This window comes from Phyllopteryx taeniolatus, chromosome 1, assembly GCF_024500385.1.
Source record: "Phyllopteryx taeniolatus isolate TA_2022b chromosome 1, UOR_Ptae_1.2, whole genome shotgun sequence".
NCBI lineage: Eukaryota > Metazoa > Chordata > Actinopteri > Syngnathiformes > Syngnathidae > Phyllopteryx > Phyllopteryx taeniolatus.
Genome location: NC_084502.1, coordinates 21,083,677 through 21,111,369, shown reverse-complemented (window position 1 = coordinate 21,111,369; position 27,693 = coordinate 21,083,677). Strand labels below are relative to the sequence as shown.

At 39.6% G+C, this 27,693-nt stretch overlaps 1 protein-coding gene across 5 annotated transcripts in view; it reads left to right on the top strand.

The window, feature by feature from the left end:
* si:dkey-72l14.3 (Glyco_hydro_56 domain-containing protein) overlaps window positions 1-27,439 on the top strand; it is a 48,328-nt gene extending 20,889 nt beyond the window's left edge. For 3 of the 5 annotated variants that reach the window (XM_061780319.1, XM_061780325.1, XM_061780300.1), the window contains 7 exons: window positions 5,196-5,356; window positions 9,966-10,611; window positions 13,289-13,537; window positions 24,564-24,710; window positions 25,210-25,296; window positions 25,854-26,048; window positions 26,367-27,435. In XM_061780319.1, the coding sequence (XP_061636303.1) occupies window positions 10,012-10,611; window positions 13,289-13,537; window positions 24,564-24,710; window positions 25,210-25,296; window positions 25,854-26,048; window positions 26,367-26,708 (1,620 nt within the window). In that variant the 5' untranslated portion in view covers window positions 5,196-5,356; window positions 9,966-10,011 and the 3' untranslated portion in view covers window positions 26,709-27,435. Of the gene's footprint in view, window positions 1-102; window positions 297-5,195; window positions 5,357-9,965; window positions 10,612-13,288; window positions 13,538-24,563; window positions 24,711-25,209; window positions 25,297-25,853; window positions 26,049-26,366 lie in introns of all 5 variants that reach the window. The other 2 variants (XM_061780309.1, XM_061780329.1) reach the window with 2 other exon arrangements.
* The last annotated feature ends 254 nt before the right edge of the window (window positions 27,440-27,693 follow it).

Genomic DNA, 27,693 nt, shown 5'->3' with positions numbered 1-27,693 from the left:
ACATTTGAACAACATGGGACACAGGAAAACATGAAACAAAACTAAATAGAATCTAAACTAAAACACAGACCATGACATCCGTGTTTCCAACTTTGTGATTAGGTCGCTATAGTGCTGTGCTCAAGACCACACTATTGGAGACCAAGACTTGCCCGAGACAAGAAGTCAGCGAGACCAAAACAAGACCAAGACCAAGGGGATTGAGACCCAGTCATGACCAAGACTGAGACAAGCCGAGACCGTGCCAAGACCAAGACCATCAAAATCTATTTGAAAAACGATGACAAGGTTGAACAGTTAAGGAGCATTCTCTCTTTAAATTAAATGTTATTTGTAATACATTCTGTGTACCTCAGTCACAATACCGCAAATGTTGTGGTCATTACGGGGGTGGTGGGGGGTTAGTAACACATGAAGCTATGAAGACTTTTGGGAGGTGAGTCTAAAACATGACCAGGACCTTTGAAATGTTGTCCCAAGACCGTTCTTGAGACCAAGACTTGTGTGATACAACTCCAGGTCGCTATATTTCGTGACTTTTTAAACCACTCTAGCGACTATTTTTCAATAAAGCCACTAACGACTTTAATCTCGTGGTATGCAGAATGTCATGTGACCAACGTGGAACACGGAATAGCTGACTTCCTGTCTGTGATTTGCTAACAATCATAACAAGGATTGATTAAATGATTACAGTTTGAAGCTGAACTTTCTAAAATTCTTGTTTTCATTATGGTTGGTATCTTTGGACAAAGTTGAATACATGTATATCATTTATTTATACAAATCTGATACCATGCATGTAAACATGAACACAGCCCAATCACCATCTATTGTCACCTTTGGTGGCTCTGTGGTGACATCTTGTGTTTAAAATAAAGACTTATACGGGTGCTTTAAAACTGTTCCCGTCCCCAGTCACCCGAGCGCGGCGGAAGTGCTTGTACCTGATTTGCCGAATGGGGAAGTAGTTTGCGCATATGCCAGATTCCCGCTTAGAAACAAAACATGAGCGACATCATTTTCACATTGTGGAAGGCAATCACAGAGTTAATTGTGCTGGACATGGCCAAAGACATGGTGCCCATTTAGACCTTGATTTAGCAATGATTTATCCACATTGGATACTTCTGACCCAAGGAGGTCCAGGTATGTGCTTCCAAGCCGCAAAGATTTTGCAGAGGTTGCCTTTCCTTGCCTCCCCTGTACTACTCTACATAAGAAAAGCGGGAGAAAACAAATAATTCTGTGCACAAGCAGCGACATCAAATTTATGTGATACACTCTATCATAATCATATAAGAGCTTTTAATTGGCCCAGAGATAGGGAGGATTAGTTTGTTTGTTTGGTTGGTTTAGTGTGTTTGTTTTATTGGTGCGCTGTTGTCCATGTACTGTAGGTATGCAAAAATGATACAACATAATTCTTTGCAAATTATTTTGTGGACCCTCAGTCATGTTGTGGCTCTTGGAACCCCAAGGATCCTTGGACCCCAGTTTTAGAACCACTGGTTCTAAGACCCTATAAAGTAAATTCAAAACTTTGTTTCATGCAAACGTGCAAAGACCGACAACTTTCTTTGTGGTGTGTCAAATGTATTCAAATTTACACTTGAATGACTGCACAAAATTACTGAGCTACTTGGTAAATTTTATATGATGGAAAAAATTTTTTTTTCCAATTCACATTCATTTCCATTAGAAAAAATTGTTCCCAAATGTGAATAGTCCGAGGTCGACCAGTCTGCCATAATTGATTGTGTTCGACCTTAGATGTTCCACTGTGCAGTAAATCAAATTATTTACAGTTATTACCCAGTGGTAAAAAAGCAGCAGTAAGGCCAAAGACGTCAGACTTTATAGAATCTTATGTTAGTCCGCTTCAATAAAATTGAAGGCCTTACAAAACAAAACACAACAACAAAATTTGACTTTAGAAATGGGGGTTTAGCACCTACCCACACAGTTCTGATGTTGGGGCGTTAGGCTCTGGCCTTCCCGTGTGGAGTTTTTTTTTTTTGTACTCTGGTACAAAACTGGTTCCACATTCCAAAAACATTTATGTTAGGTTCATTGAAGAAGCTAAATTGTCCATATGTGTGAATGGTTGTTTGTCTATACAGTATGTGCCTTGCAATTGGCTGGCGACCAGTCCATGGTGTACCCCGCCTCTCACACAAATTGAGCCAGTACAGACTCCAACTCACCCGTGACCCTAATGAGGATAAGTGATAAAGAAAATGGATGGATAGAGGAACATTACAAACAGCTCGCTAAGCCTATAAAGATGCGCCGACACTTTGGTGCATCACAACTGCATGGGTGCTTTTGAAGGAATCAGATTGGTGTGACATAATTACCGTGCTAATCTCACTTCCTGATTGGATCGTACTGTGTGTATCTATGTGGCAGTGCCTCTGGCACGGTAACCTTACCACACAAAATGTGTTTACAAATTACAGTAATTTGCAATAGATTTTTGAAAGAGACTTTGCTAAGTGCTAAGTAGTAGAAGTAGATACTGTTAGTGTATGGTTTGCAGTTGCCAATACAGTATATAGAAGTGCATCTATTCCTTCAAGTTGAGGAGAGGTGGGCTCAGGATGAGCCTCAGTCCAGACAGACTTGTAAACACAGACCAGCAGCTTTGTCCCAACAGATTAAGCAGCTATCACGCAGTCCTTTCACCTCTGACATAGCGTGAGGGACTGCACATATTCTGCAAGGTAGCATTCAATTAAGGTATTAACTGACCGTTAAAGATTGCTGGAAAAAGTTTGACATTATAAAATGAATATATCTAAACTACTAATTCGTAACATAATCTTTTTATAGTTTTTTATGTAGTGTTTGTCGGTACAATATTGGGCTCCTGCCAACTCTCGCCGTCCTTTCTCTGCTGTTTGTGGCAGATACAAAAAGTAATGTGATGAATTGAATAATTTTTTTAATAGGCCTAGCTATCTCACAGTACCAAATTATTATAATAAATGCAGACTGAAGCAACCATCTGTCTTCTTTCTGGCACATATGCTTGAGGATTAAAAAGCCTTTATTTAGAGTATACTATGCATTCAATGACCTTTTTAACCCTCTTAGCTTTAGCAAGGATGTGATATGGGAGATTATTCAGATGTTCTGTTAGTCTCTGTGGTGATAACAGGTAAATACTTTAAATTGAGTCAAGTTGCAGAAATTTTTATTTACAGTTCAGAAAGAAAAAAAAAATCAATTTATCCATTCATCCATTTTCTATAGTGCTTTTCCTCACGAGGGTGGCAGGTGAGCAGGAGTCAATCCCAGCTGACTTTGACCAAGAGGCGGGGTACAACCTGGACTGGTTGCCAGCTAATCGCAGGACTAACAAACATTATCAAACATATTCACAGGTAAAGACCATTTAGAGCAGGGGTGTCAAACTCATTTTTATTGCGTGCCACATTGTAGTTACGGTTTCAGAGGGCCATTAAACCATATAAATGATTAATCGCTTCCTCATATTATTACATAGACACAACAAATTGATGGATAACTAGTTTTGAAATCAGAATTCAAGGATAATAGTTTGTTCAGTTATTTTAGCAAGAATCATGGAAGTTGCACCTGATTTGCTTTCGCCGGTAACATAAAATGACGAGGCGGGCCAGATTTGGCCCCTGGGCCTTGAGTTTGATACGTGATTTAGAGTCTTCAGTTAACAAATGTGCCGGCACGGTGATCAATTGGTTAGCACATCTGCCTCACAGTTCTGGGCACCGGGGTTCAAATCCCGGCCCCGCCTGTGTGGACTTTGCATGTTCTCCCCGTGCCTGCGTGGGTTTTCTCCAGGCACTCCGGTTTCCTCCCACATCCCAAAAACTTGTGTGGTAGGTTGATTGATGACTCTAAATTGCCCGTAAGTGTGAATGTGAGTGAGAATGGTTGTTTGTTTCTATGTGCCCTGCAATTGGCTGGCGACCGGTTCAGGGTGTACCCCAACCCGCCCGAAGATAACTGGGATAGGCTCCAGCAGCCTGCGACCCCAGTGAGGATAAGCGGTAAGGAAAATGGATGGATGGAATTAACAAATGTAGCATGCATGTTTTTGCAATGTGACAGGAAGCTAGAGTACTGAAGGTTAACCTGCACTAGCAAGGGGAGAATATGCAAAAACCACACAGGAGGGACGGAGCCCTTGATACCAGGGTGAAAAAGCAATTTGAAATGTAAGCAGGCATTTTTTGGAGGGCTTCTAGCTGAAAAAGTGCTCGAGGCTTATGGGTGGTTTATTGGGTGTGATTTATCAGCGACTCTGTGGTTGGTGTCACAGGATAAAAGAACTCAAAGTCCAACTCATATCCATCCATCCATTTACCGCTTATCCTCACTAGGGTTGAGGGCATGCTGGTGCCTAGCCCAGCTGACTTCGGGCGATAGGCGGTGTACACCCTGAACTGGTCGCCAGCCAATTGCGTGGCACACATAAACAAACAACCATTCGCACACCAACGGGCAATTTAGAGTCTTCAATTAATCTATCATGCATGTTTTTGGGATGTGGGAGGAATCCGGAGTACCTGGAGAAAACCCACCCAGGCAAGGGGAGAACATGCAAACTCCACACAGGCGAGGCCGGATTTGATCCCAGGTCCTCAGAACTGTGAGGCTAACCAGTCGGCCACCGTGCCGCCATTTCACCTCACATAGAGTCACTCAGGTGCTTTAATTTCCATCGCTTTGTCAGACCTCTCGGGGCTGAACAGAAGATGCCTTATTACTGACATGTTCAGTTAGTTTTGTTGCCCCTGTATGCATTTGCAAGTGAAACATGTCAGAGTAAATCGGGAAAAAAGACTTTCCATTTTTTTCCCTCCATTCAGTGGAGTGATAGAAGTTATATTGGAACAGAGTTTAAAGGGAAATTGCTGCTGTAAACCACAGGCAGCTTCTACAACACAATAGCTCTGACCTGAAAGAATTAGAGATTGAGAAAAAATAACAAGAACAATGTGATGCATACATTGACAAGAAGGGAGGATTCCTTGCTGCAAAGGTGGCAGGTGGGAGAAAGAGTGGCTATATCTGTAGTCCATGTGGGAGAATGACAATTGTGGAGTGTCCATAAAAAGAAAAATCCAGTATTGTACAACATATATCACTGTTATATACATATATATGTATGCATACATATTTTCTATACATCTTATTCTGTTCAGGGTCGTGGAAGCTGAAGCCTATTACAGCTAACTTTGGGAAAAGGGAGACCACACCCTGAAGTGGTTGCCAGTCAATCACAGGGCACATATCGTGACAGAGAACCATTCACACTGCCTCTGAATGGGGAAATGAACCCACGCTGCCTGCACGGAGAGTTTATGTGAGTAAACCACTACAGTACACGGTCAGTGGTTCCATCAGTGACCAATGATTTAATATTATTATTAAAGTATACATTGTGCATTAAAAGAAAAAGACCTCCACTCTAATAAATGACTTAACCTTTATGGGAGTATTTGCATAAATAAACACATTGGGTCAATGATGGAATATAGTTTATATAGAGAGTATATATACTGGCAAAAATCGAGTAAGAATGCTATAGTTCATAATGGAGGAAAGGTCAAAATAAAAATTTCCCTTGCTCATAGCTGAGCTCAATTTTATGCACTAATCTTACAGTTTGACAGCTTTGCATAATTCAAAACTGAGATCTTGCTTTATGTTTGAGCATAATGCTAATGAAATATTTCTGCTGCACATTTTTTTAATTTACTGTACTATAATATAATGATTATTAAGATACCAGTAACATTAAGAAAATAAGTCGGCAGATACATTTGAAAATGTTTCAGTGCTCGTCATAAATTTGGGTATGACTGTAGAATCTATAAAAGGCCAATGAAGCACAAGATAAAGTGATAAGAGGATTGGAAGTAAAGAAAAGTAAAATAAATACTGTGTATCAAACACAAATTTCAATACAACAACCCCTCTGGCATAAATAAATCATATGCCGTTAGTCCTGCTCTTAACCAGACCTCATGAAACAGCAAGATGAAAGTACTACATATTCATCGAGAGTAGATCACCAAGGAATCCAAAAAAAAAAAGACCATAATTCTCGAATCATGAAAGTGGATGAAAAGCAAACTCCATTATAGGCAAAAAGCAGATTGTGTGTCCAAAGTCATTTCTTAGAGTGTGATTTTAAGGGATAATGTCACGAGCATAATGGATTTCACCGGGGCAAATCATCTGCTAATAATCCACACCTTACAAGCAATCAGAATCCATCCAAATGGAACAAAGTTCTGCTTATTCTTATACACACCAAGTGTAACAAACACCAATGGCATGTAACACACCAAAAACCTAACACGGCATTATGAATCCTCAATGGATTACCACAGACTTTGGGCAAGGTGCACCATTTTTATAAGCAATGCTAAAAACACGACTTACTGTACAACGCCACTGTTTAACACCAAACTTTTAACAAGATTCAAAGAAAATGCGCAAAGGAAGGCATGTATTTGTTCGCTAGCAGACTACTTCGTGTTTCATACAGGACGGCTATTGCCATTCTCACCAAAATTGAATAGGTGCTTCAACGGCTGGGCGATATGGCCTGACAACAAAATGTCACTAACAATTTTACAAAAACACAATTTCTGATTCCCCCCCTTTCACTTAGAGAATATGCAAATAACAATGACAAGATTGGCTTTTTGTTTTGTTTTTCCCTTCTGAATTTCCTTTATTTCTCCTACAGTACTAAACAAGCATTGAAACAGTTTTCCCCTTGCAGTAACTCGCATCAACCTCCACAGAAATAATAATAATTAAAAAACAAATAACGGAAAAAGTGAAAATAAGTGCTCCTTCTTAGGAAAATGTCCTTTTTGTATTAACATGAGCTTTAATAACAATCCTTAATACATGAATACTCTTGAACTGTCAAACTGCATGGCTTGATGTGATGTCTGAGGAGTTAACATGCTAAATTGCCACACAGTTTACTTTACACTTTGTGGGAGGACTACAGTGGGTATGGAAAGTTTTCAGACCTCCTTAAATTTTTCACTCTTTGTTATATTGCTACCATTTGCTAAAATCATTTAAGTTCCTTTTTTTCCCCTCATTAATGTACACACAGCAACCCATATAGACAGCAAAAAAATTTAATTGTTGAATTTTTTTGCAGATTTATTAAAAAAGAAAAACTGAAATATCACACACCCATAAGTATTCAGACCCTTTGCTGTGACACTCATATATTCAACTCGGGTGCTGTCCATTTCTTCTGATCATCCTAGAGATGGTTCTACACCTTCATTGGAGTCCAACTGTGTTTGATTATACTGATTGGACTTAATTAGGAAAGCCACATCCCTGTCTACATAAGACCTTACAGCTCACAGTGCATATCAGAGCAAATGAGAATCATGAGGTCAGAGGAACTGCCTGAAGAGCTCAGAGACAGAATTGTGGCAAGGCACACATCTGGCCAAGGCTACAAAAAAATTATGCTGCACTTAAGGTTCCTAAGAGCACAATGGCCTCCATAATCCTGAAATGGAAGACGTTTGGGACGATCCTAGAGCTGGCCGTCCGTCCAATCTGAGCAATTGGGGGAGAAGAGCCTTGGTGAGAGAGGTAAAGAAGATCCCAAAGATCACCGTGTCTGAGCTCCAGAGATGCCGTCGGGAGATGGGAGGAAGTTCTAGAAAGTCAAAATCACTGCAGCCCTCCACTCGTCGGGGCTTTATGGCAGAGTGGCTCGACGGAAGCCTCTTCTCAGTGCAAGACACATGAAAGCCCACATGGAGTTTGCTAAAAAAACATCTGAAGGACTCCAACATGGTGAGAAATAAGATTCTCTGTTCTGATGAGACCAAGATAGAACTTTTTGGCCTTAATTCTAAGCGGCATGTGTGAGGAAAACCAGGCACTGCTCATCACCTGTCCAATACAGTCCCAATAGTGAAGCATGGTGGTGGCAGCATCATGCTGTGTTTTTTTTTCTTCAGCTGCAGGGACAGGACAACTGGTTGCAATCGAAGGAAAGATGAATGCGGCCAAGTACAGGGATATCCTGGATGAAAACCTTTTCCAGAGTGTTCAGGACCTCAGACTGGGCCGAAGTTTCACCTTTCAACAAGACAATGACCCTAAGCACACAGCTTAAATAACAAAGGAATTGCTTCAGAACAACACCGTGACTGTTCTTGAATGGCCCAGCCAGAACCCTGATTTAAACCCAATTGAGCAACTCTGGAGAGACCTGGAAATGGCTGTCCACCAACATTCACCATCATACCTGACAGAAGTGGAGAGGAATGGCAGAGGATCCCCAAATCCAGTTGTGAAAAACTTTATTAGCTCAAAAGGGTGCTTCTACTAACGACTGAGCAAAGGGTCTGAATACTTATGGCTGTGTGATACTTCAATTTGTCATTTTTAATAAATCTCCCAAAATTTCAACAATTCTGTTTTTTTCTGTCAAAATAGGGTGCTGTGTCTACATTAATGAGGGGGAAAAAAGAACTTAAATGATTTTAGCAAATGGATGTAATATAACAAAGAGTGAAAATTTTAATGGGTTCTGAATACTTTCCGTACCCACTGTATATGCAAATGTTTTCATTTATCAAACCTGAGTCGAATTGCACTGGCTTATTCTGTATCTGTGCACTTTCTAACCAGATGTATGACAAAAATGCAATTTTCAATATGGACAAAATATATGCATGTGTTTTTTTTTTTTTTATTGAAACAATGAACTTCACAGTATCTAAATAGTGTATATTTCATGCTCAACTGCATGTATCAAAACATTACTCCTCTACAACAAAGGGTTTGAAGCAAAACAACAAAATAATCACATAGCCACCTGTGAGTTTTTCCCAGTGCATAGGGCTCTCGTGCATAACAATTACTACCATTCAAAGATGGAACAAAACCGCTGAACAGCAAAGCAACATTAAGTGCAAGAACTCATTTTTGCATTTTTTTTCACCAAAATCAACTCACTCAAAGATTTTAATATTACAATATGTTGCTGCATGTCATTCAAAATCTCCAAATGAATAGGCCCAATCTCTGGGGCAAAAAGTGCAGTATGCAGTGACTTCTGCACCCTCTGGAAAACCCTGCGGGCAAAAAAGTCAGTACACAAAACATACATCAATATCTTTCTCTGCTTATTTTCCATATAATAAATAGTAGTGTGATGGGGCTTTGGTGGTCAGAGTCTTGGATATGTCACAGATTGCAACAAAAATTATTTGACTGCATTAGTAGTTTTATCTAGTTCCAAATATTCCCTCTGAACACCTTTGTGGCCAAACATTCCTCACTTAAGAAAACTAGTCACACCAGACCTCCCAGGCAGCTTGCTGAACTGCAACAGTTTTGTAAAGAGGAATGGTCCAAAATTCATCCTAATCGTTGTGTACGTCTGATCTGCACCTACAAGAAACATTTGCCACCAAAGGAGGGTCAACTTTTTTTTTTAAATCCAAGGGTTCACTTACTTTTTCATCCCTGTCCTGTGGATGGTCACATTTTCTCGAAAAATAAAAATGTTTTTGTTATTAGTTTAAATTTGTTTATTATTGAGATTTAGATGAAGATTAGACCACATTTTATGACAAATCTAAGAAATTCCACATACTTTTCCTCCCATTTTCCCATTATGTGGAAAATAATACATTTTTGTCATGAAAAAAAAAAATCAAATAAATACCCTGGCATTTAAGGGCTTACACTCCTGCAAATGATTGATTATTTGATCATTTCTATCAAGACTGAAGTAAAAAAAATTTAAAAAAAAACCTGAAACTGAGGTGTCCAAAGGAAAGTGAATTTGAGGAGGGTAATAACTCAGGAGCAAATTGCACATAATGCTACTGCTGTTTGGTGCACTATCCTCAATACCTTGTTCATGACTTTAAGTTCTATATTTTTCTGATGATTGTTTTCAGAAGCATGGTGGAGTGAGGAGTGAGAGCCTGACAGTAAACAGCTCCAATGACGAAGTGGAACAATCCCCCACTCAATCTGAAGGCAAAATGGCCACTTTTTAAACACAGGACTAAGCTATCAGCTAGCTTTTACTCTTCAGCTGGCCTTCTCGGACAGACAACAGTTCCACTGGCCCTCCTTGTCTTACTGCTCGCTGGCCTCAATACAGCTGGTCCGCCGCAGCTGGCTCGCCCACCTCTCCTGTCGGGACAGCCTTTTATCATTTTCTGGGGCATCCCTGATTCCTCCTGCTCCATGAGGCCTGAGCCTGGATCTTTTGGGATGGAGCGCGAGGGCCGTGTGGCGGTCTTCTACGAGGACACGCTGGGAAGCTACCCGTATTTTATAGACAAAGACACAAGGGTCAATGGAGGTTTACCACAGCACACACGGCTGGACAGCCATCTTCAGAAAATTCAGATGGATTTAGATGCAGCCTTGCCTATGCCCAGGTACCTTGGGCTGGGGGTGGTGCACTGGGCTGAGTGGCTCCCGCAGTGGTTGAGAAATCGAGAGAAGAAGGCCGTGTATCAGGAGGCATCGAGGACCTTGCTGAAGGCGTTCTTCCCTAACTGGACTCCGGAGGAGGTGGAGAAGTGGTCACGGGTAAGAAGGGCGAAAGTGTGGCAGATGAGAGCTGCGAGCCAGTTAAAGAGAGGTGATAGGAGAAGATGGAGATAATAGAGCAGCCTCAGCAGCAGTGGGAGAGAGATGCGAAGAATTAGATATACAGTGAAAGCCCTCAATAAAATCTGCAATATTTGATAGTTTTACCCATCCCACATGATTTGAACACACAAAACACACATTTTTCAAACACATTACGCAATATTTGAAAACCCCCCAGAAATCTGCAACCATGTACTGTATAAAAGGGTGGCACAGTGAGTGAGTGGTTAGCACATCAGTCTTACAGTTCTAAAGCTAGGGGTTCAAATCCTGGCTTTGTCGAGTTTCCATGTTTTCCCTGTGCTTGCGTGGGTTTGCTCCGGGTACTCTGGCTTCCTCCCACATTTGAAAAAGGTTCATTAAAGATTGAATTGTCCTTACGTGTCATGTCAGGTTTGAGTGTAAATGATCTATCTACGCCCTGTGATTGGCGACCTGTCCAGGGTGTATCCTGCCTCTCGCCCGAAGTCAGATGGGACAGGGATGATGGATGATACATAGACATTACTGTACAGTATTGATAAGTGTCTTACCCCTAGATGGCATTAATGCCGAAGGTATGGAATTCCATATTGGGAATCGTAAAAGAAATTCCCCCCAACCCGTTAGTGGCTTCTGTAGTTCCATATCTGTTTTTCTATGTCTAACTGCAGTTAGAGAAAAAAACAAACCAGGGAAACTGCTACTAATGAAGGTGCCTGTGTCTACTGCAACTGTCGCTGCTTCTACAATGTGCAGCATCATCCACTTCGTACAAGACCTACAGCTCAGAGGTCTATGTGACAGTTTTTGCAAAAGGCTAACACCCCTGTAAAACAAATTGCAAAGGATGAGGAACTGACTAAAATGATTGCGCAAGGTTTCCAGCCATTTTCAGTTGTGCGTAACAGAGGATTCAGAAGCTATACACATGCCCTCAAAACATTTGATGCACTCCCCAAATTCCAAAAATATGTTTGCATTTTACAGATAATTTTGTGAAGCAGGGTGCCACCTGAAATGGTCACCAGCCAATTGCAGGGCACATACAAACAAACAACCATTCGCACTCACATTCAGTGGCACACCCGCGACTCTAGTGAGGATTAGCACTACAGAAAATGGATGGATGGATTTTTTGAAGCACTGTGAGTGTGTGAATTGATAAAGCAAGACAAATAATACAAATTTTATATCATGTATTTTTACTATAGCAATTCATTTTGCAAATAATTTGATAAGAAATTAATAAAAAAGTGAGGAGCAACTTTCTAAGGAGCCATGCAAAGAACCGGTTCTCTAAAAAGAGCCGAAACTCCCATCACTATAGTACAGTACTTGTGTTATATTCCTCAAGTCACACCGTATCACTTTTTACCTATTTCCGGTGGTGTGACTTAACAATAAGAGTGTCCAAAATGTCACCAAAGATTACAGCAGCATGATGTAAAATTCCCACAGCTGACTAATATAGGCTACAAATACCTCTCTGCGTTTTCTCCGGGTACTCCGATTTCCTCCCACATCCCCAAAACATGCATGGTAGGTTAATTGAAGACTCTAAATTGCCCGTAGGTGTGAATGTGAGCGTGAATGGTTGTTTGTTTATATGTGCCCTGCAATTGGCTGGCGAGCAGTTCAGGTTGTACCCCGCCTCTCGCCCAAAGATAGCTGGGATAGGCTCCAGCCCACCCGTGACCTTAGCTCTGTGCTGCCGGCACCTTGCACAGTAATCCAAAATGATCCCGTTATCTGATGATCTCCACTTGGTGGTGCAGAATTAAACTTGAGAGCACTGAACAGAAGGGATCAGAAAAAGTTCAGACAAAAAGTCATTTTACTTTAGTTACCACGTAATTAATACGATATTGAATCTGTTATCAACTGGACATTGACTGGTATTGTAAATATGCAGCCTTTCCTGCCAGGTGACATCGTTTAGAGATTTGGTACAAAGCTAAATTTGTGAAGGGAATTGCTAAGAGTACACATGAATTGAGGGTATTTAGCTTGCATACAAATGTATATGATTTTAAGAAAGCTGTATCGTTGCAAGGATATAAAGTGAACACCTACTGTATATGTATCAAAAACTTAACCAATACTGTAGTTTCCTCATCAAGGTTAGTCAGCATAAAACACGAAAACATAACATGGGTGCGGGATTGTTCTGGACCTCCCTCTGAGTCCAGATGCAACTCTGATGGATCATCAAACAACAAAAACATGGACTGTTGTCAGACAAGTAATTATTTATGGCTTCCTTTGGAACAATATGTTTCAGTGTGCTCAAGCCTATACAAAAAAATATTTGAATGTGACTTAACTGTAAATCGGGGATGGGTAACATTTAAGTTGAAGGGCCATACTAAATTAACAACAACAACAAAAAATATTCAACAACAACAACTATTAATATATACAATGAGCATTTGTGGATTTTTATAACAGTTCTTAGAGTTTTTGGTTAGTGTTTTTACTTTGACTTTACTTTCAAATATGTCAAAGGAATGCAAATAGTCTCCTGCTCATAATATTGAATGTTTTTTTTTACATCTAACACAAACTGCCAAGCCCAAATTTGGATTAAAAAAAGACCGGACGAATCTGACTTATTTCAATGTTCTTATGCCAGGTGGACTTCGAGGCAGCAGCCCAGTCAGTAATGATGGAAACCCTGAGGGAGATCAAACGGCTGCGGCCCAAAGCATTATGGGGTGTCTCCCCTTACCCGAGCTGCTACAACGCTGATTCTGCCCAAACGGCGTCAGCCAATTACAGTGGCCAGTGCCCCCCTGCTGAAAAGCTCCTCAATGACGAGCTTCTGTGGTTGTGGAAGCGCTGCTCTGCCATTTACCCTCTTCTCACGCTGGAGAAGATACAGGTGGGTGATGCGTGCGTGGCCTTGTTTTGATTTACTTTTCCTTCTCACACACCTACAATTTTGCACAATGATCTAGTGGGGCCTTCAGATTTTTGGAGATACGAGCTGTCGTTCGACCATTTTCTTTGCTCTGACTTGCTAGCGCAAACTTGAGATACGTGGGTTGGAGGGGGCGGTGAACTCAAGTCATTAAGCAGCACTTTTGCAAGTAGTGAATTCTTCACAAAAGAGGCTTCACGCTGTTCAAGCTTACTCTCAAACTAATGTCCAAGCATGTGCTAGTTGGAAAAAATAGCCCCAATTTCTTTTTTACCTGTGAAAGATTATTCCGAGTATGGCATTGTGTGCAACCGTATGCAGCACAATAGGCAGGGATCCTTGCTATTTTGGTTTTCGTGTCAACCACAAACATGGAATGCGTGGAGCTCGAAGGGGTGTGTCATATCTATGCGTCTAAGGGTACTCGCAGTCATGGTCCTTATCATTGTCCCCTTTCAAATAAACTGATTAATAATAATAATCATGAGTGGAGTCAAGAGTCTCAATGAACAAAATATTTGCCTATTTCTATTATACTGCCCCAGGTGGCCAAGGAGAGCGCACCAGAAAAAGCAGCACAATGAATATTCAATTGATGAAGTGTAACAAAAACTGTTTAATTCTTTTTAATTCTATTTCATTCTATCATCACTGTATGTTTTATAAAGTTCAATATTATGGAGTGCTATTTTGCATCATTAAAATAAAAAAAATGTTGTTGTGTTTTTGGGGGAAGGCTGGAACAGATTAATGGCATCTCCATTCATTTCAATGGGAAAAGATGATTTGAGTGTTTTGAGTTACGATCACTGTCACATAACAAATTAGACGGGTATCTCAAGGCACCACTGTAATTAAAATTCGCTGGATATACTGTAGTTTGATTCACATTCGGTACTGCTTGTTTGAATGAACAAATGCACGATGGATTAGGAAATCAGTGCAAAGAAAACTATAAAATAGGCAATCAACGCATATATTAGGGTTTCAAAACACGGTTAGAGTTTTAAACTATGGTTGAAAACCAGGTCTAGGTTTTCAAAGTAGGTTTCAAAACGGAGTTTGGGCTTTAAATAAGGGTTTCAAAACGGGGTTAGGGTTTCAAAACGGAGTTACGGTTTCAAAATAGGGTTTAAAGAGAGTTTTAGGTTTCAAATTGTGTTTTCAAAACAGGGTTAGGGTTTTAATGTGGGGTTAGGGTTTCAAATTAGGGTTACAAAACAGGGTTAGGGTTTCGAACGAGGGTTTAAAAACAAGGCTAGGTTTTCATAATAGTGTTTAAAACGGAGATAGAGCTTTAAATAAGGGTTTCAACACAGGATTGGGTTTTCAAATTAGGGGTTAAAAACAGGGTTAGGATTTCAATGTGGGGTTAGGGTTTCAAACTAGGGTTTAAAAACAGGGCTAGGTTTTCAAAGTAATGTTCAAAACGAAGTTCGGGCTTTAAATAAGGGTTTCAAATGGGATTGGATTTTCAAATTAGGGTTTAAAAACAGGGTTAGGGTTTCAATATGGGGTTAGGGTTTCAAACTAGGGTTTAAAAACAGGGCTAGGTTTTCAAAGTAGGGTTCAAAACGTAGATCGGGCTTTAAATAAGGGTTTCAAAATGTGTTTAGGGTTTCAAATTAGGGTTTAAAAACAGGGTTAGGGTTTCAACCTAGGGTTTTAAAATGGGGTTAGGGTTTCAAAACAGGATTAGAGTTTGAAATTAGGGTTTCAAAACGGAGTTAGGGTTTCAAAGAAGGGTTTAGAGAGTTTTAGTTTTCAAACTGGTTTCAAAATAGGGCTCGGTTTTCAAAGTAGGGTTTAAAACGGAATTAGGGCTTTAAATAAGGGTTTCAAAACGGGGTTAGGGCTTCAAACTAGGGTTTAAAAACAGGACAAGGTTTTCAAAGTAGGGTTTAAAACAGAGTTAGGGTTTCAAATAAGGGTTTAAAACGAGATTGGGTTTTCAAAGTAGGGTTTAAAAACAGGGTTAGGGTTTCAATGTGGTGTTACGGTCTCAAATTAGGGTTTCAAAACGGGGTTAGGGTTTCAAACTAGGTTTTAAAAACAGGGCGAGGTTTTCAAAGTAGGGTTTAAAACGATGTTCTGGCTTTAAATAAGCGTTTCAAAACGGGGTTAGGGTTTCAAACCAGGGTTAGGTTTCAAATTAGGGTTCCAAAATTGGGTTAGGGTTTCAAATTAGGGTTTAAAGAGAGATTTAGTGTTCCAAATTAGGGTTTAAAAACAGGGTTAGGGTTTCAATGACGGGTTAGGGTTTCAAATTAGGGTTTCAAAACAGGGTTAGAGTTTCAAACTATGGTTTAAAACCAGGTCTAGGTTTTCAAAGTAGGTTTAAAAACGGAGTGTGGGCTTTAAGTAAGGATTTCAAAACATAGTTAGGGTTTCAAAACAGAGTTACGGTTTCTAAATAGGGTTTAAATAGAGTTTTAGGTTTCAAATTCTGTTTTGAAAACAGGGTTAGGGTTTCAATGTGGGGTTAGGGTTTCAAATTAGGGTTACAAAACAGGGTTAGGGTTTCGAACTAGGGTTTAAAAACAGGGCAAGGTTTTCATAGTAGGGTTTAAAACTGAGTTAGAGCTTTAAATAAGGATTTTAAAACAGGATTGGGTTTTCAAATTAGGGTTTAAAAACAAGGTTAAGGTTTCAATGTGGGGTTAGGGTTTCAAATTTGGGTTACAATACGTGGTTAGGGTTTCAAACTATGGTTTAAAAACAGGGATAGGCTTTCGAAGTGGGGTTCAAAACGAAGTTCGGGCTTTAAATAAGGGTTTCAAAACGTGTTTAGGGTTTCAAATTAGGTTTTAAAAACAGGTTTAGGGTTTCAACCTAGGGTTTTAAAATGGGGTTAGGGTTTCAAAACAGGATTAGAGTTTGAAATTAGGGTTTCAAAATGGAGTTAGGGTTTCAAAGTAGGGTTCAAAACGGAATTAGGGCTTTAAATAAGGGTTTCAAAACGGGGTTAGGGTTTCAAACTAGGGTTTCAAAATTGGGTTAGGGTTTCAAATTAGGGTTTAAAGAGAGTTTTAGTGTTTCAAATTAGGGTTTAAAAACAGGGTTAGGGTTTCAATGACGGGTTAGGGTTTCAAATTAGGGTTTCAAAACAGGGTTAGCGTTTCAAACTATGGTTTAAAACCAGGTCTAGGTTTTCAAAGTAGGTTTCAAAACGGAGTTTGGGCTTTAAATAAGAGTTTCAAAATGGGGTTAGGGTTTCAAAACGGAGTTACAGTTTCAAAATAGGGTTTAAAGAGAGTTTTAGGTTTCAAATTCAGTTTGGAAAAGAGGGTTAGGGTTTCAATGTGGGGTTAGGATTTCAAATTAGGGTTACAAAACAGGGTTAGGGTTTCGAACTAGGGTTTAAAAACAGGGCAAGGTTTTCATAGTAGGGTTTTAAACGGAGTTAGAGCTTTAAATAAGGGTTTCAAAACGGGGTTAGGGTTTCAAATTAGGGTTTCAAAATTGGTTTAGGGTTTCAAATTAGGGTTTAAAGAGAGTTTTAGTGTTTCAAATTAGGGTTTAAAAACAGGGTTAGGGTTTCAATGACGGGTTAGGGTTTCAAATTAGGGTTTCAAAACAGGATTAGAGTTTCAAACTATGGTTTAAAACCAGGTCTAGGTTTTCAAAGTAGGTTTCAAAACGGAGTTTGGGCTTTAAATAAGGGTTTCAAAACGGGGTTAGGGTTTCAAAACGGAGTTACGGTTTCAAAATAGGGATTAAAGAGAGTTTTAGGTTTCAAATTCTGTTTTGAAAACAGGGTTAGGGTTTCAAATTTGGGTTACAATACGTGGTTAGGGTTTCAAACTAGGGTTTAAAAACAGGGCTAGGCTTTCGAAGTAGGGTTCAAAACGAAGTTCGGGCTTTAAATAAGGGTTTCAAAACGTGTTTAGGGTTTCTAATTAGGTTTTGAAAACAGGGTTAGGGTTTCAACCTAGGGTTTTAAAATGGGGTTAGCGTTTCAAAACAGGATTAGAGTTTGAAATTAGTGTTTCAAAACGAAGTTAGGGTTTCAAAGTAGGGTTTATAACGGAATTAGTGCTATAAATAAGGGTTTCAAAACGGGGTTAGGGTTTCAAACTAGGGTTTAAAAACAAGGCAAGGTTTTCAAAGTAGGGTTCAAAACGGAATTAGGGCTTTAAATAAGGGTTTCAAAACGGGGTTAGGGTTTCAAACTAGGGTTTCAAAACAGGGTTAGGTTTCAAATTAGGGTTTCAAAATTGGGTTAGGGTTTTAAATTAGGGTTTAAAGAGAGTTTTAGTGTTTCAAATTAGGGTTTAAAAACAGGATTAGGGTTTCAGTGACGGGTTAGGGTTTCAAATTAGGGTTTCAAAACAGGGTTAGAGTTTCAAACTATGGTTTAAAACCAGGTCTAGGTTTTCAAAGTAGGTTTCAAAACGGAGTTTGGGCTTCAAATAAGGGTTTCAAAACGGGGTTAGGGTTTCAAAACGGAGTTACGGTTTCAAAATAGGGTTTAAAGAGAGTTTTAGGTTTCAAATTCTGTTTTGAAAACAGGGTTAGGGTTCCAATGTGGGGTTAGGGTTTCAAATTAGGGTTACAAAACAAGGTTAGGGTTTCGAACTAGGGTTTAAAAACAGGGCTAGGTTTTCATAGTAGGGTTTTAAAACAGGGTTAGGGTTTATATGTGGGGTTAGGATTTCAAATTTGGGTTACAATACATGGTTAGGGTTTCAAACTAGGGTTTAAAAACTGGGCTCGGCTTTCAAAGTAGGGTTCAAAACAAAGTTCGGTCTTTTAATCAGGGTTTCAAAACGTGTTTAGGGTTTGAAATTAGGGTTTAAAACGGAGTTAGGGTATAAAAGTAGGGTTTAAAGAGAGTTTTAGGTTTCAAATTAGGCTTTCAAAATAGGGTTAGGGTTTGAAATTAGGGTTTCAAAACGGAGTTAGGGTTTCGAAGTGGGGTTTAAAGAGAGTTTTAGGTTTCAAACTCGGGTTTCAAAATAGGGCAAGGTTTTCAAAGTAGGGTTTAAAACGGAGTTAGGGCTTTAAATAAGGGTTTCAAAACGGGGTTAGGGTTTCAAACTAGCGTTTAAAAACAGGGCAAGGTTTTCAAACTAGGGTTTAAAACAGAGTTAGGGGTTAAAATAAGGTTTTCAAAACGGGATTGAGTTTTCAAAGTAGGGTTTAAAAACAGCGTTAGGGTTTTAATGTGGGGTTACGGTCTCTAATTAGGGTTTCAAAACAGGGCTAGGTTTTCAAAGTAGGGTTTAAAATGATATTCTGGCTTTAAATAAGCGTTTCAAAACGGGGTTAGGGTTTCAAACTAGGGTTTCAAAACAGGGTTAGGTTTCAAATTGGGTTAGTGTTCCAAATTAGGGTTTAAAAACAGGGTTAGGATTTCAATGTGGGGTTAGGGTTTCAAATTCGGGTTTCAAAACAGGGTTCGAGTTTCAAACTATGGTTTAAAATCAGGTCTAGGTTTTCAAAGTAGGTTTCAAAACGGAGTTCGGGCTTTAAATAAGGGTTTCAAAACGGGGTTAGGGTTTAAAATTAGGGTTTCAAAACAGGGTTAGGGTTTTAATGTGGGGTTAGGGGTTCAAACTCGGGATTAAAAACAAGGCTCGGTTTTCAAAATATGGTTTAAAACGAAGTTAGAGCTTTAAATAAGGTTTTCAAAACGGCATTGGGTATTCAAATTAGGGTTTAAAAACAGGGTGAGGGTTTCAATGTGGGGTTAGGGTTTCAAATTGGGGTTTCAAAACGGCGTTAGGGTTTCAAACTAGGGTTTCAAAACAGGGTTAGGTTTCAAATTAGGGTTCCAAAATTGGGTTAGGGTTTCAATATGGGCTTAGGGTTTCAAATTAGGGTTTCAAAACGGGGTTAGGGTTTCAAACTAGGTTTTAAAAACAGGGGTAGGTTTTCAAAGTAGCGTTTAAAACGATGTTCTGGCTTTAAATAAGCGTTTCAAAACGGGGTTAGGGTTTCAAACTAGTGTTTTAAAACAGGGTTAGGTTTCAAATTAGGGTTTCAAAATTGGTTTAGGGTTTCAAATTAGGGTTTAAAGAGAGTTTTAGTGTTCCAAATTAGGGTTTCAAAACAGGGTTAGGTTTTAAATTTGGGGTTAGGGTTTCAAATTAGGGTTTAAAATGGAATGAGGGCTTTAAATAAGGGTTTCAAAACGGGGTTGGAGTTTCAAACTAGGGTTTAAAAACAGGGTTAGGGTTTCAATGTGATGTTAGGGTTTCAAATTAGGGTTTCAAAACGGGGTTAGTGTTTCAAACTAGGGTTTAAAAACAGGGCTATGTTTTCAAAGGAGGGTTTAAAGCGGAGTTCTGGCTTTAGATAAGGCTTTCAAAACGGGGGTAGGGTTTCAAATTAGGGTTTAAAAACAGGGTTATGGTTTCAAAGTAGGATTTAAAGAGAGTTTTAGGGTTTTAAATTAGGGTTTCAAAACAGGATTAGAGTTTGAAATTAAGGTTTCAAAACGGAGTTTGGGTTTCAAAGTGGGGATTAAAAAGCATTTTAGGTTTCAAATTCAGGTTTCAAAACAGGGTTAAGGTTTGAAAATAGCGTTGAGAAAACAGTATTAGGGTTTCAAATTAGGGTTTCAAAATAAGGTTCGATTTTCAAATTCGGATTTCAAAACAGGGTTAATGTTTCCAAGTAGGGTTTCATAATGCGGTTAGGGTTTCAAATTAGGGTTTCAAAACAGGGATAGGGTTTCAAATTAGGGTTTAAAGAGAGTTTTAGAGTTCCAAATTAGGGTTAGGCTATCAATGTGGTGTTAGGGTTTCAAATTAGGGTTTCAAAACGGGTTTAGGGTTACAAACTAGGGTTTAAAAACAGGGCTAGGTTTTCAAAGTAGGGTTTAAAACGGAGTTAGAGCTTTAAATAAGGGTTTCAAAATGGGATTGGGTTTTCAAATTAGGGTTTAAAAAAAAGGGTTAGGGTTTCAATGTGGGGTTAGGGTTTCAAATTTGGGTTACAAAATGGGGATAGGGTTTCAAACTAGGGTTTAAAAACAGGGCTAGGTTTTCAAAGTAGGGTTCAAAACAAAGTTTGGGCTTTAAATAAGGGTTTCAAAATGGAGTTAGGGTTGCAAACTAGGGTTTAAAACCAGGGCTAGGTTTTCTAAGTAGGGTTTAAAACGGAGGTCGGGCTTTAATTAAGGGTTTCAAAACGTGTTTGGGGTTTCAAATTACGGTTTAAAAACAAGGTTAGGGTTTCAACCTAGGGTTTTAAAATGGGGTTAGGGTTTCAAAATAGGGTTTCAAAACAGGATTAGAGTTTGAAATTAGGGTTTCAAAACGGAGTTAGGGTTTCAAAGTAAGGGTTAAAGAGAGTTTTTAGGTTTCAAATTAGGGTTTCAAAACAGGGTTAGGGTTAGAAATTATGGTTTCAAAATAGGGCTAGGTTTTCAAAGTAGGGTTTAAAACGGAGTTAGGGCTTTAAATAAGGGTTTAAAAACGGGGTTAGAGTTTCAAACTCGGGTTTAAAAACAGGGCAAGGTTTTCAAAGTAGGGTTTAAAGCGGAGTTAGGGCTTAAAATAAGGGTTTCAAATGGGATTGGGTATTCAAAGTAGGGTTTAAAAACAGGGTTAGGGTTTCAATATGGGGTTACTGTCTCAAATTAGGGTTTCAAAACGGGGTTAGGGTTTCAAACTAGTGTTTCAAAACAGGCTTTGGTTTCAAATTAGGGTTTAAAGAGAGTTTTAGTGTTTCAAATTAGGGTTTAAAAACACGGTTAGGGTTTCAATGTGGGGTTAGGGTTTCAAATTGGGGTTTCAAAACAGGGTTAGAGTTTCAAAACGGAGTGAGGGTTTCAAACTAGGGTTTCAAAATTGGTTTTGGGTTTAAAATTAGGTTTTAAAGAGAGTTTTAGTGTTCCAAATTAGGGTTTTAAAACAGCGTTAGGGTTTCAATGTGGGGTTAGGGTTTCAAAACAGGGTTAGAGTTTCAAACTATCGTTTAAAACCAGGGCTAGGTTTTCAAAGTAGGGTTCAAAACGGAGTTCGGGCTTTAAATAAGGGTTTCAAAACGGGGTTAAGGTTTCAAATTAGGGTTTCCAAACTGGATTAGAGTTTGAAATGTGGGTTTCAAAACACGGTTAGGGTTTCAAACTAGGGTTTAAAAACAGGGCTAGGTTTTCAAAGTAGGGTTTAAAACGGAGTTAGGGCTTTAAATAAGGGTTTCAAAACGGGATTGGGGTTTTCAAAGTAGGGTTTAAAAACAGGGTTAGGGTTTCAATGTGTGGTTAGGGTTTCAAATTAGGGTTTCAAAATGGATTTAGGGTTTCAAACTAGGGTTTAAAAACAGGGCTAGGTTTTCAAAGTAGGGTTTAAAATGGAGTTAGAGCTTTAAATAAGGGTTTCAAAACGGGATTGGGTTTTCAAATTAGGGTTTAAAAAAAGGGTTAGGGTTTCAATGTGGGGTTAGGGTTTCAAATTTGGGTTACAAAATGGGGATAGGGTTTCAATCTAGGGTTTAAAAACAGGGCTAGGTTTTCAAAGTAGGGTTCAAAACAAAGTTCGGGCTTTAAATAAGGGTTTCAAAATCGAGTTAGGGTTGCAAACTAGGGTTTAAAACCAGGGCTAGGTTTTCTAAGTAGGGTTTAAAACGGAGGTCGGACTTTAATTAAGGGTTTCAAAACGTGTTTGGGGTTTCAAATTACGGTTTAAAAACAAGGTTAGGGTTTCAACCTAGGGTTTTAAAATGGGATTAGGGTTTCAAAATAGGGTTTCAAAACAGGATTACAGTTTGAAATTAGGGTTTCAAAACGGAGTTAGGGTTTCAAAGTAAGGGTTAAAGAGAGTTTTTAGGTTTCAAATTAGGGTTTCAAAACAGGGTTAGGGTTAGAAATTACGGTTTCAAAACGGAGTTAGTGTTTCTAAGTAGGGTTTAAAGAGAGTTTTAGTTTTCAAACTCGGGTTTCAAAATAGGGCTAGGTTTTCAAAGTAGGGTTTAAAACGGAGTTAGGGCTTTAAATAAGGGTTTAAAAACCGGGTTAGAGTTTCAAACTAGGGTTTAAAAACAGGGCAAGGTTTTCAAAGTAGGGTTTAAAACGGAGTTAGGGCTTAAAATAAAGGTTTCAAACGGGATTGGGTATTCAAAGTAGGGTTTAAAAACAGGGTTAGGGTTTCAATGTGGGGTTACTGTCTCAAATTAGGGTTTCCAAACGGGGTTAGGGTTTCAAACTAGGGTTTCAAAACAGGCTTAGGTTTCAAATTAGGGTTTCAAAATTGGGTTAGGGTTTCAAATTAGGGTTTAAAGAGAGTTTTAGTGTTCCAAATTAGGGTTTAAAAACAGGGTTAGGGTTTCAATGTGGGGTTAGGGTTTCAAATTGGGGTTTCAAAACAGGGTTAGAGTTTCAAAACGGAGTTAGGGTTTCAAACTAGGGTTTCAAAAATGGTTTCGTGTTTCAAATTAGGGTTTAAAGAGAGTTTTAGTGTTCCAAATGAGGGTTTTAAAACAGGGTTAGGGTTTCAATGTGGGGTTAGGGTTTCAAAACAGGGTTAGAGTTTCAAACTATCGTTTAAAACCAGGGCTAGGTTTTCAAAGTAGGGTTCAAAACGGAGTTCGGGCTTTAAATAAGGGTTTCAAAAGGGGGTTAAGGTTTCAAATTAGGGTTTCCAAACTGGATTAGAGTTTGAAATTTGGGTTTCAAAACACGGTTAGGGTTTTAAACTAGGGTTTAAAAACAGGGCTAGGTTTTCAAAGTAGGGTTTAAAACGGAGTTAGGGCTTTAAATAAGGGTTTCAAAATGGGATTGGGGTTTTCAAAGTAGGGTTTAAAAACAGGGTTAGGGTTTCAATGTGTGGTTAGGGTTTCAAATTAGGGTTTCAAAATGGATTTAGGGTTTCAAACTAGGGTTTAAAAACAGGGCTAGGTTTTCAAAATAGGGTTTAAAACGGAGTTCTGGCTTTAAATAAGGGTTTCAAAATGTGGTTAGGGTTTCAAACTAGGGTTTCAAAACGGGGTTAGGTTTAAAATTAAGGTTTCAAAATTGGGGTAGGGTTTCAAATTAGGGTTTAAAGAGAGTTTTAGTGTTCCAAATTAGGTTTTAATAACAGGGTTAGGGTTTCAATGTGGGGTTAGGGTTTCAAATTAGGGTTTCAAAACAGGGTTAGAGTTTCAAACTATGGTTTAAAACCAGGGCTCGGTTTTGAAAGTCGGGTTCAAAACCAAGTGTTGCAAGGGAAAATTCTTTAACTAAAATTTTTTTGGAGTACAAAACATCTCTGACAAACCAATAGATTGCACCACAAGGTGGCGCTTTGGTGTCATATTTGGAAAAATAGATAATGTTTGAGAACATTCCAGAATGGCACATGACCAGAGGGAGCCAATGAAGTGTCAGCTTTCGACGGAGGAAATGATCTGAGCTTTTACAGCCATTTTTAAAATGTAATCATGGAAATTTCCAAAAGCAACTGCAATATAAGTTCACATTTTCTCCAGGTAATTAAATGGATTACAATTACATAATTTATTTTAATTTCATACTCATTACATGTCATTACCACCCAACAGTGCATATCGTATAATTTCAAATGCATTTGATTATTAGCATTTGTAATGGCTAAATTTGAACAAAGGTCCAGAAAAAATAGTGGCAAGTTTTTGCGGGTCACGTAAAATGATGTGGAGGGCTGGATTCGTTTGACACATGTGACCGATTATTTGGTCTGAGATCTTTTTCACACGTGATATGACGGAGACCATGACTCTTTTGCGTCTGGCATGCTCAACATGTCATACTTCCATGTTGCGAAGGCAATGCATGTTCAGCTTTGCGCTACGCCTTGCTGTGTGTGGGCTTATTTTTCAAAATCAGTCATTCCTTTCGACCCCAAATTTGCCCACATCTTTGGTCAACTTGTGCGCAATGCTCAAGTGATGGAACGACAAAAGGAGAAGATGAAAGTCATTCCGTTGATATGCTAAGACTCTTCCTGTTCATTTCACGTTTTTCTGGGTTTTCTGCTGGTCTGCATGTAAATATGTATCAACCTGACTGCTTTTCATACAGGGTGGAACATCCGGAGGGAGGCTTTATTTGTCCAGTCAAATCCAGGAAGCGCTGCGAGTTTCCTCTCTGGCCGGAGTGTCGTTCGATCTTCCCGTGTTTCCGCTGATCAGCAGTGTGTACGCCTCGACCAACACTTTTCTGTCTCAGGTGGGATATACGTGATTTGGACTCACATGATTATAAAGGTTTGGATTATAAGGAACAAATCAAAACATTTCAAGCAGCGATACGTTATCGACACAGGGGTGAGGTCAACTAGAAAGGGGTTAGCAATGAAGCCCTAGCATAAATAGTGAAGATCTGCCAGTAATTGACACCCACCCAAAAACGTTTCGAAATGAAAGCTATAGATAGATGTCATCAAAGCCTTACTTTTAAATAGGCTTTGGTCTGTCTACAAGAAGCTCCTCCCCTCACTCCAACATAGTTCCTTGGCACTAAAATGCCACAAGATGGCAACAAAGCACTACTTTTCTATTTTTTAGAGCTTTTCAGCCATTTTGTGGCGTTTTTTTTTTTAAAGACCACCGTAAATGCCGACGGTAAATTTGCGAATGCTGTGTCTCACTGGCAAAGAAAAAAGTGGCTTGGCGATCCAAGATGAAACATTTTTCCGGTGTCTTAGCACGTTGCTGTCCTCCTCCAGGCAGACCTGCTCAGCAGCATTGGCGAAAGCGCTGCCATGGGAACAGCTGGAGTGGTCATCTGGCAGAGAAGTGAGACCAAGACAGAGGTAAGACATTGTCTCAGTCAGTTGAAGATGCATGAGAAAAATCCTACAAAGATGGAGGGATTGATGTAGAACAGTTTTTGTTGTAAGATGGGAGCATCCTTTGAAAACCAAGAGTAGAGTTGCTAACAATTAAAGCGCCTATAAAATGAACAGTTCTTTGGTTTGACATATTCAAGTGACGTGTGCCCACTTAACTGATTATTATTATTTTTTTACCTCATCTATTTCATCATCTATCTTATGTTAGGCTTGTAAAAAGTTGCCTTGACATTTTAACGAACCGGTAAAATGCTCCCAAAGAACATGTACCCACTTTTTGATTTTTGACTTCATTATTTGACATCTTAAATTGGACATCTGTGACTGCCAGTGCACTGAAAAAGAACATGTCTGTGTTTTCACTACTATTTTGTCTATTGTCCATGTCAATGTGGCTCTTTTAAGTTTTCAGTGTCTGTTCCTGAATTAAACCCGACATATCTCCAATAAAATAATACAAAAGGAAACAGAAGTGCACGTACACATCAGTTTCCTCGTGTTTGTCTGCCGAAATGCAGAGAGAATGTCAGGACCTGGCAGAGTTCATCCGCAAGGTCTTGGGACCTTACTCCATTAACGTAACCACGGCAACCAGGCTCTGCTCAGCCTCTCTCTGTGAGGGAAAAGGCAGATGTGTCCGTCAGAATCCGGACAGTTCCGCCTACCTCCACCTTCCACCGCCCCCTGACGTGATGGAGAAGGTGACAGAAAAGGTGATTGATGATTGTTACAGTGCTTGCATGTGGTACACGTGAAGCATTTGTTGTACGGTGATGATGTCCTTAGCGAAGCCCGATTCGGCTATATTTTGCAGAAATTGACATAAAACTGTTCCAAATGTGAAACATTAAGTAAGGAGTCGATGAAAGTCGTGCCGACCGGCCTTGTATCAGATCGCATGGCTCAACATGTGGAAGCAGTTGGCGCGTCACTATTCACGAATTTGTGGATTTTTGTGGATTTGTTTAAAATGCAATTAAAATGCAATTTATTAATGAATTCAAGCCCCGCCACTTAACCATTTCTCCTAGGAGGCGGAGGCGGCCAAAGCCACAGAGGAGCCCGATCCAGACGCTAAGGCAGCTGAACCGGACCCAGCTGAGATGTGGAAGAAAGACTTCCAGTGTCAGTGGTACAAGACTACAGATCGGGACGTCTCAGACCAGCAGTCCCCCAAAGATGGAGCCTCTGTCGATGGGACGCTTGAGCAAATTTCCGGAGATCTCGGAGGGACTTCGGGAACCTTTTCAACAGATTCCATAACAAAAGGTGCCTCCACGACGAAGCCAAGTGAAAACACTTCTTCACCTTTGGTTTCAAACTGTTGCACCGTTTTGTGGTTGCTGGTGACTGCTTGTCTGTGTGTGAACTGAAGCAACCTTCAGCCAGAGGACTCAATTGAAGTGCCTTTGAGCAAGACTGCGGACATGTCACACAAGTCTGCATTCAACTTTCTGGGGACGTGCCAATGCACAGCGGTACTTTAACACTTATGAGCAGCTTTAACAGGAATTAAAGGACGTCATCCCACTGCCAATGAAAAAGATTCCAAACCCAAGCAAACACATAAAAGCAGTTTTTACTTATGTTGTTGTTTTGAATTCATCTTTTCTGCAGTGTTTGGAAATAAAGGTTAAATCATTCAATCTCATAGCAAACTACATGGATGCATCTTTTGTAAGTCCAGGAACAACCCAAATATTAAATACGCTCATGAATGGTGCCGTTATCATGAAGTTTTTTTTTTTTTTTAAATGTACAGATGCCTCCATTGATCCCCCTTTCAGGATGGTCCATGCAGGCTGCAATGGATGATACAGATTCGGTCGTCGTCACCTAGCACCCTCCCCGAGCAGGAGAAGAGGGCGAGAAGAGAGGACAATCGCTTCAATATAACTTATTAACCTAAAATCTACAAAACAGAATATTACATGAATAATGCATTGACAAGCGAATAGTTAATACTTAAAACTTAGTCTTAAAACAATGTGAAAGTGCAAAAGCTTTAGTTTAAAAAAAAGCCTACCTCAATCCAAACATATAACTTATGTTACTCTGTTTATAATACGACGAACCCCCCCCGGCCCCCTAAAAAAAAACAACAACAATACTACACAAACCTCTAGTCACACTCAGTGTTTATTGATCTCGGGTGCCCCCTAGTGGTCGCGGGGCCCTAAGCAGGTGCTGAGCTCGTTTAAGCCTTGGGCCAGCTCTGCACTAAACTTACCCAAGACTAGCAGCAGTAATACAATTACTCAGGTTTGTAACAAACCAAACCAACCCAAAGCCAGCAGAGCAGCCTTTGAACACACGAGTCACTGTTGTGATGAACACTTTTGCTATTTTCTTCTTAAA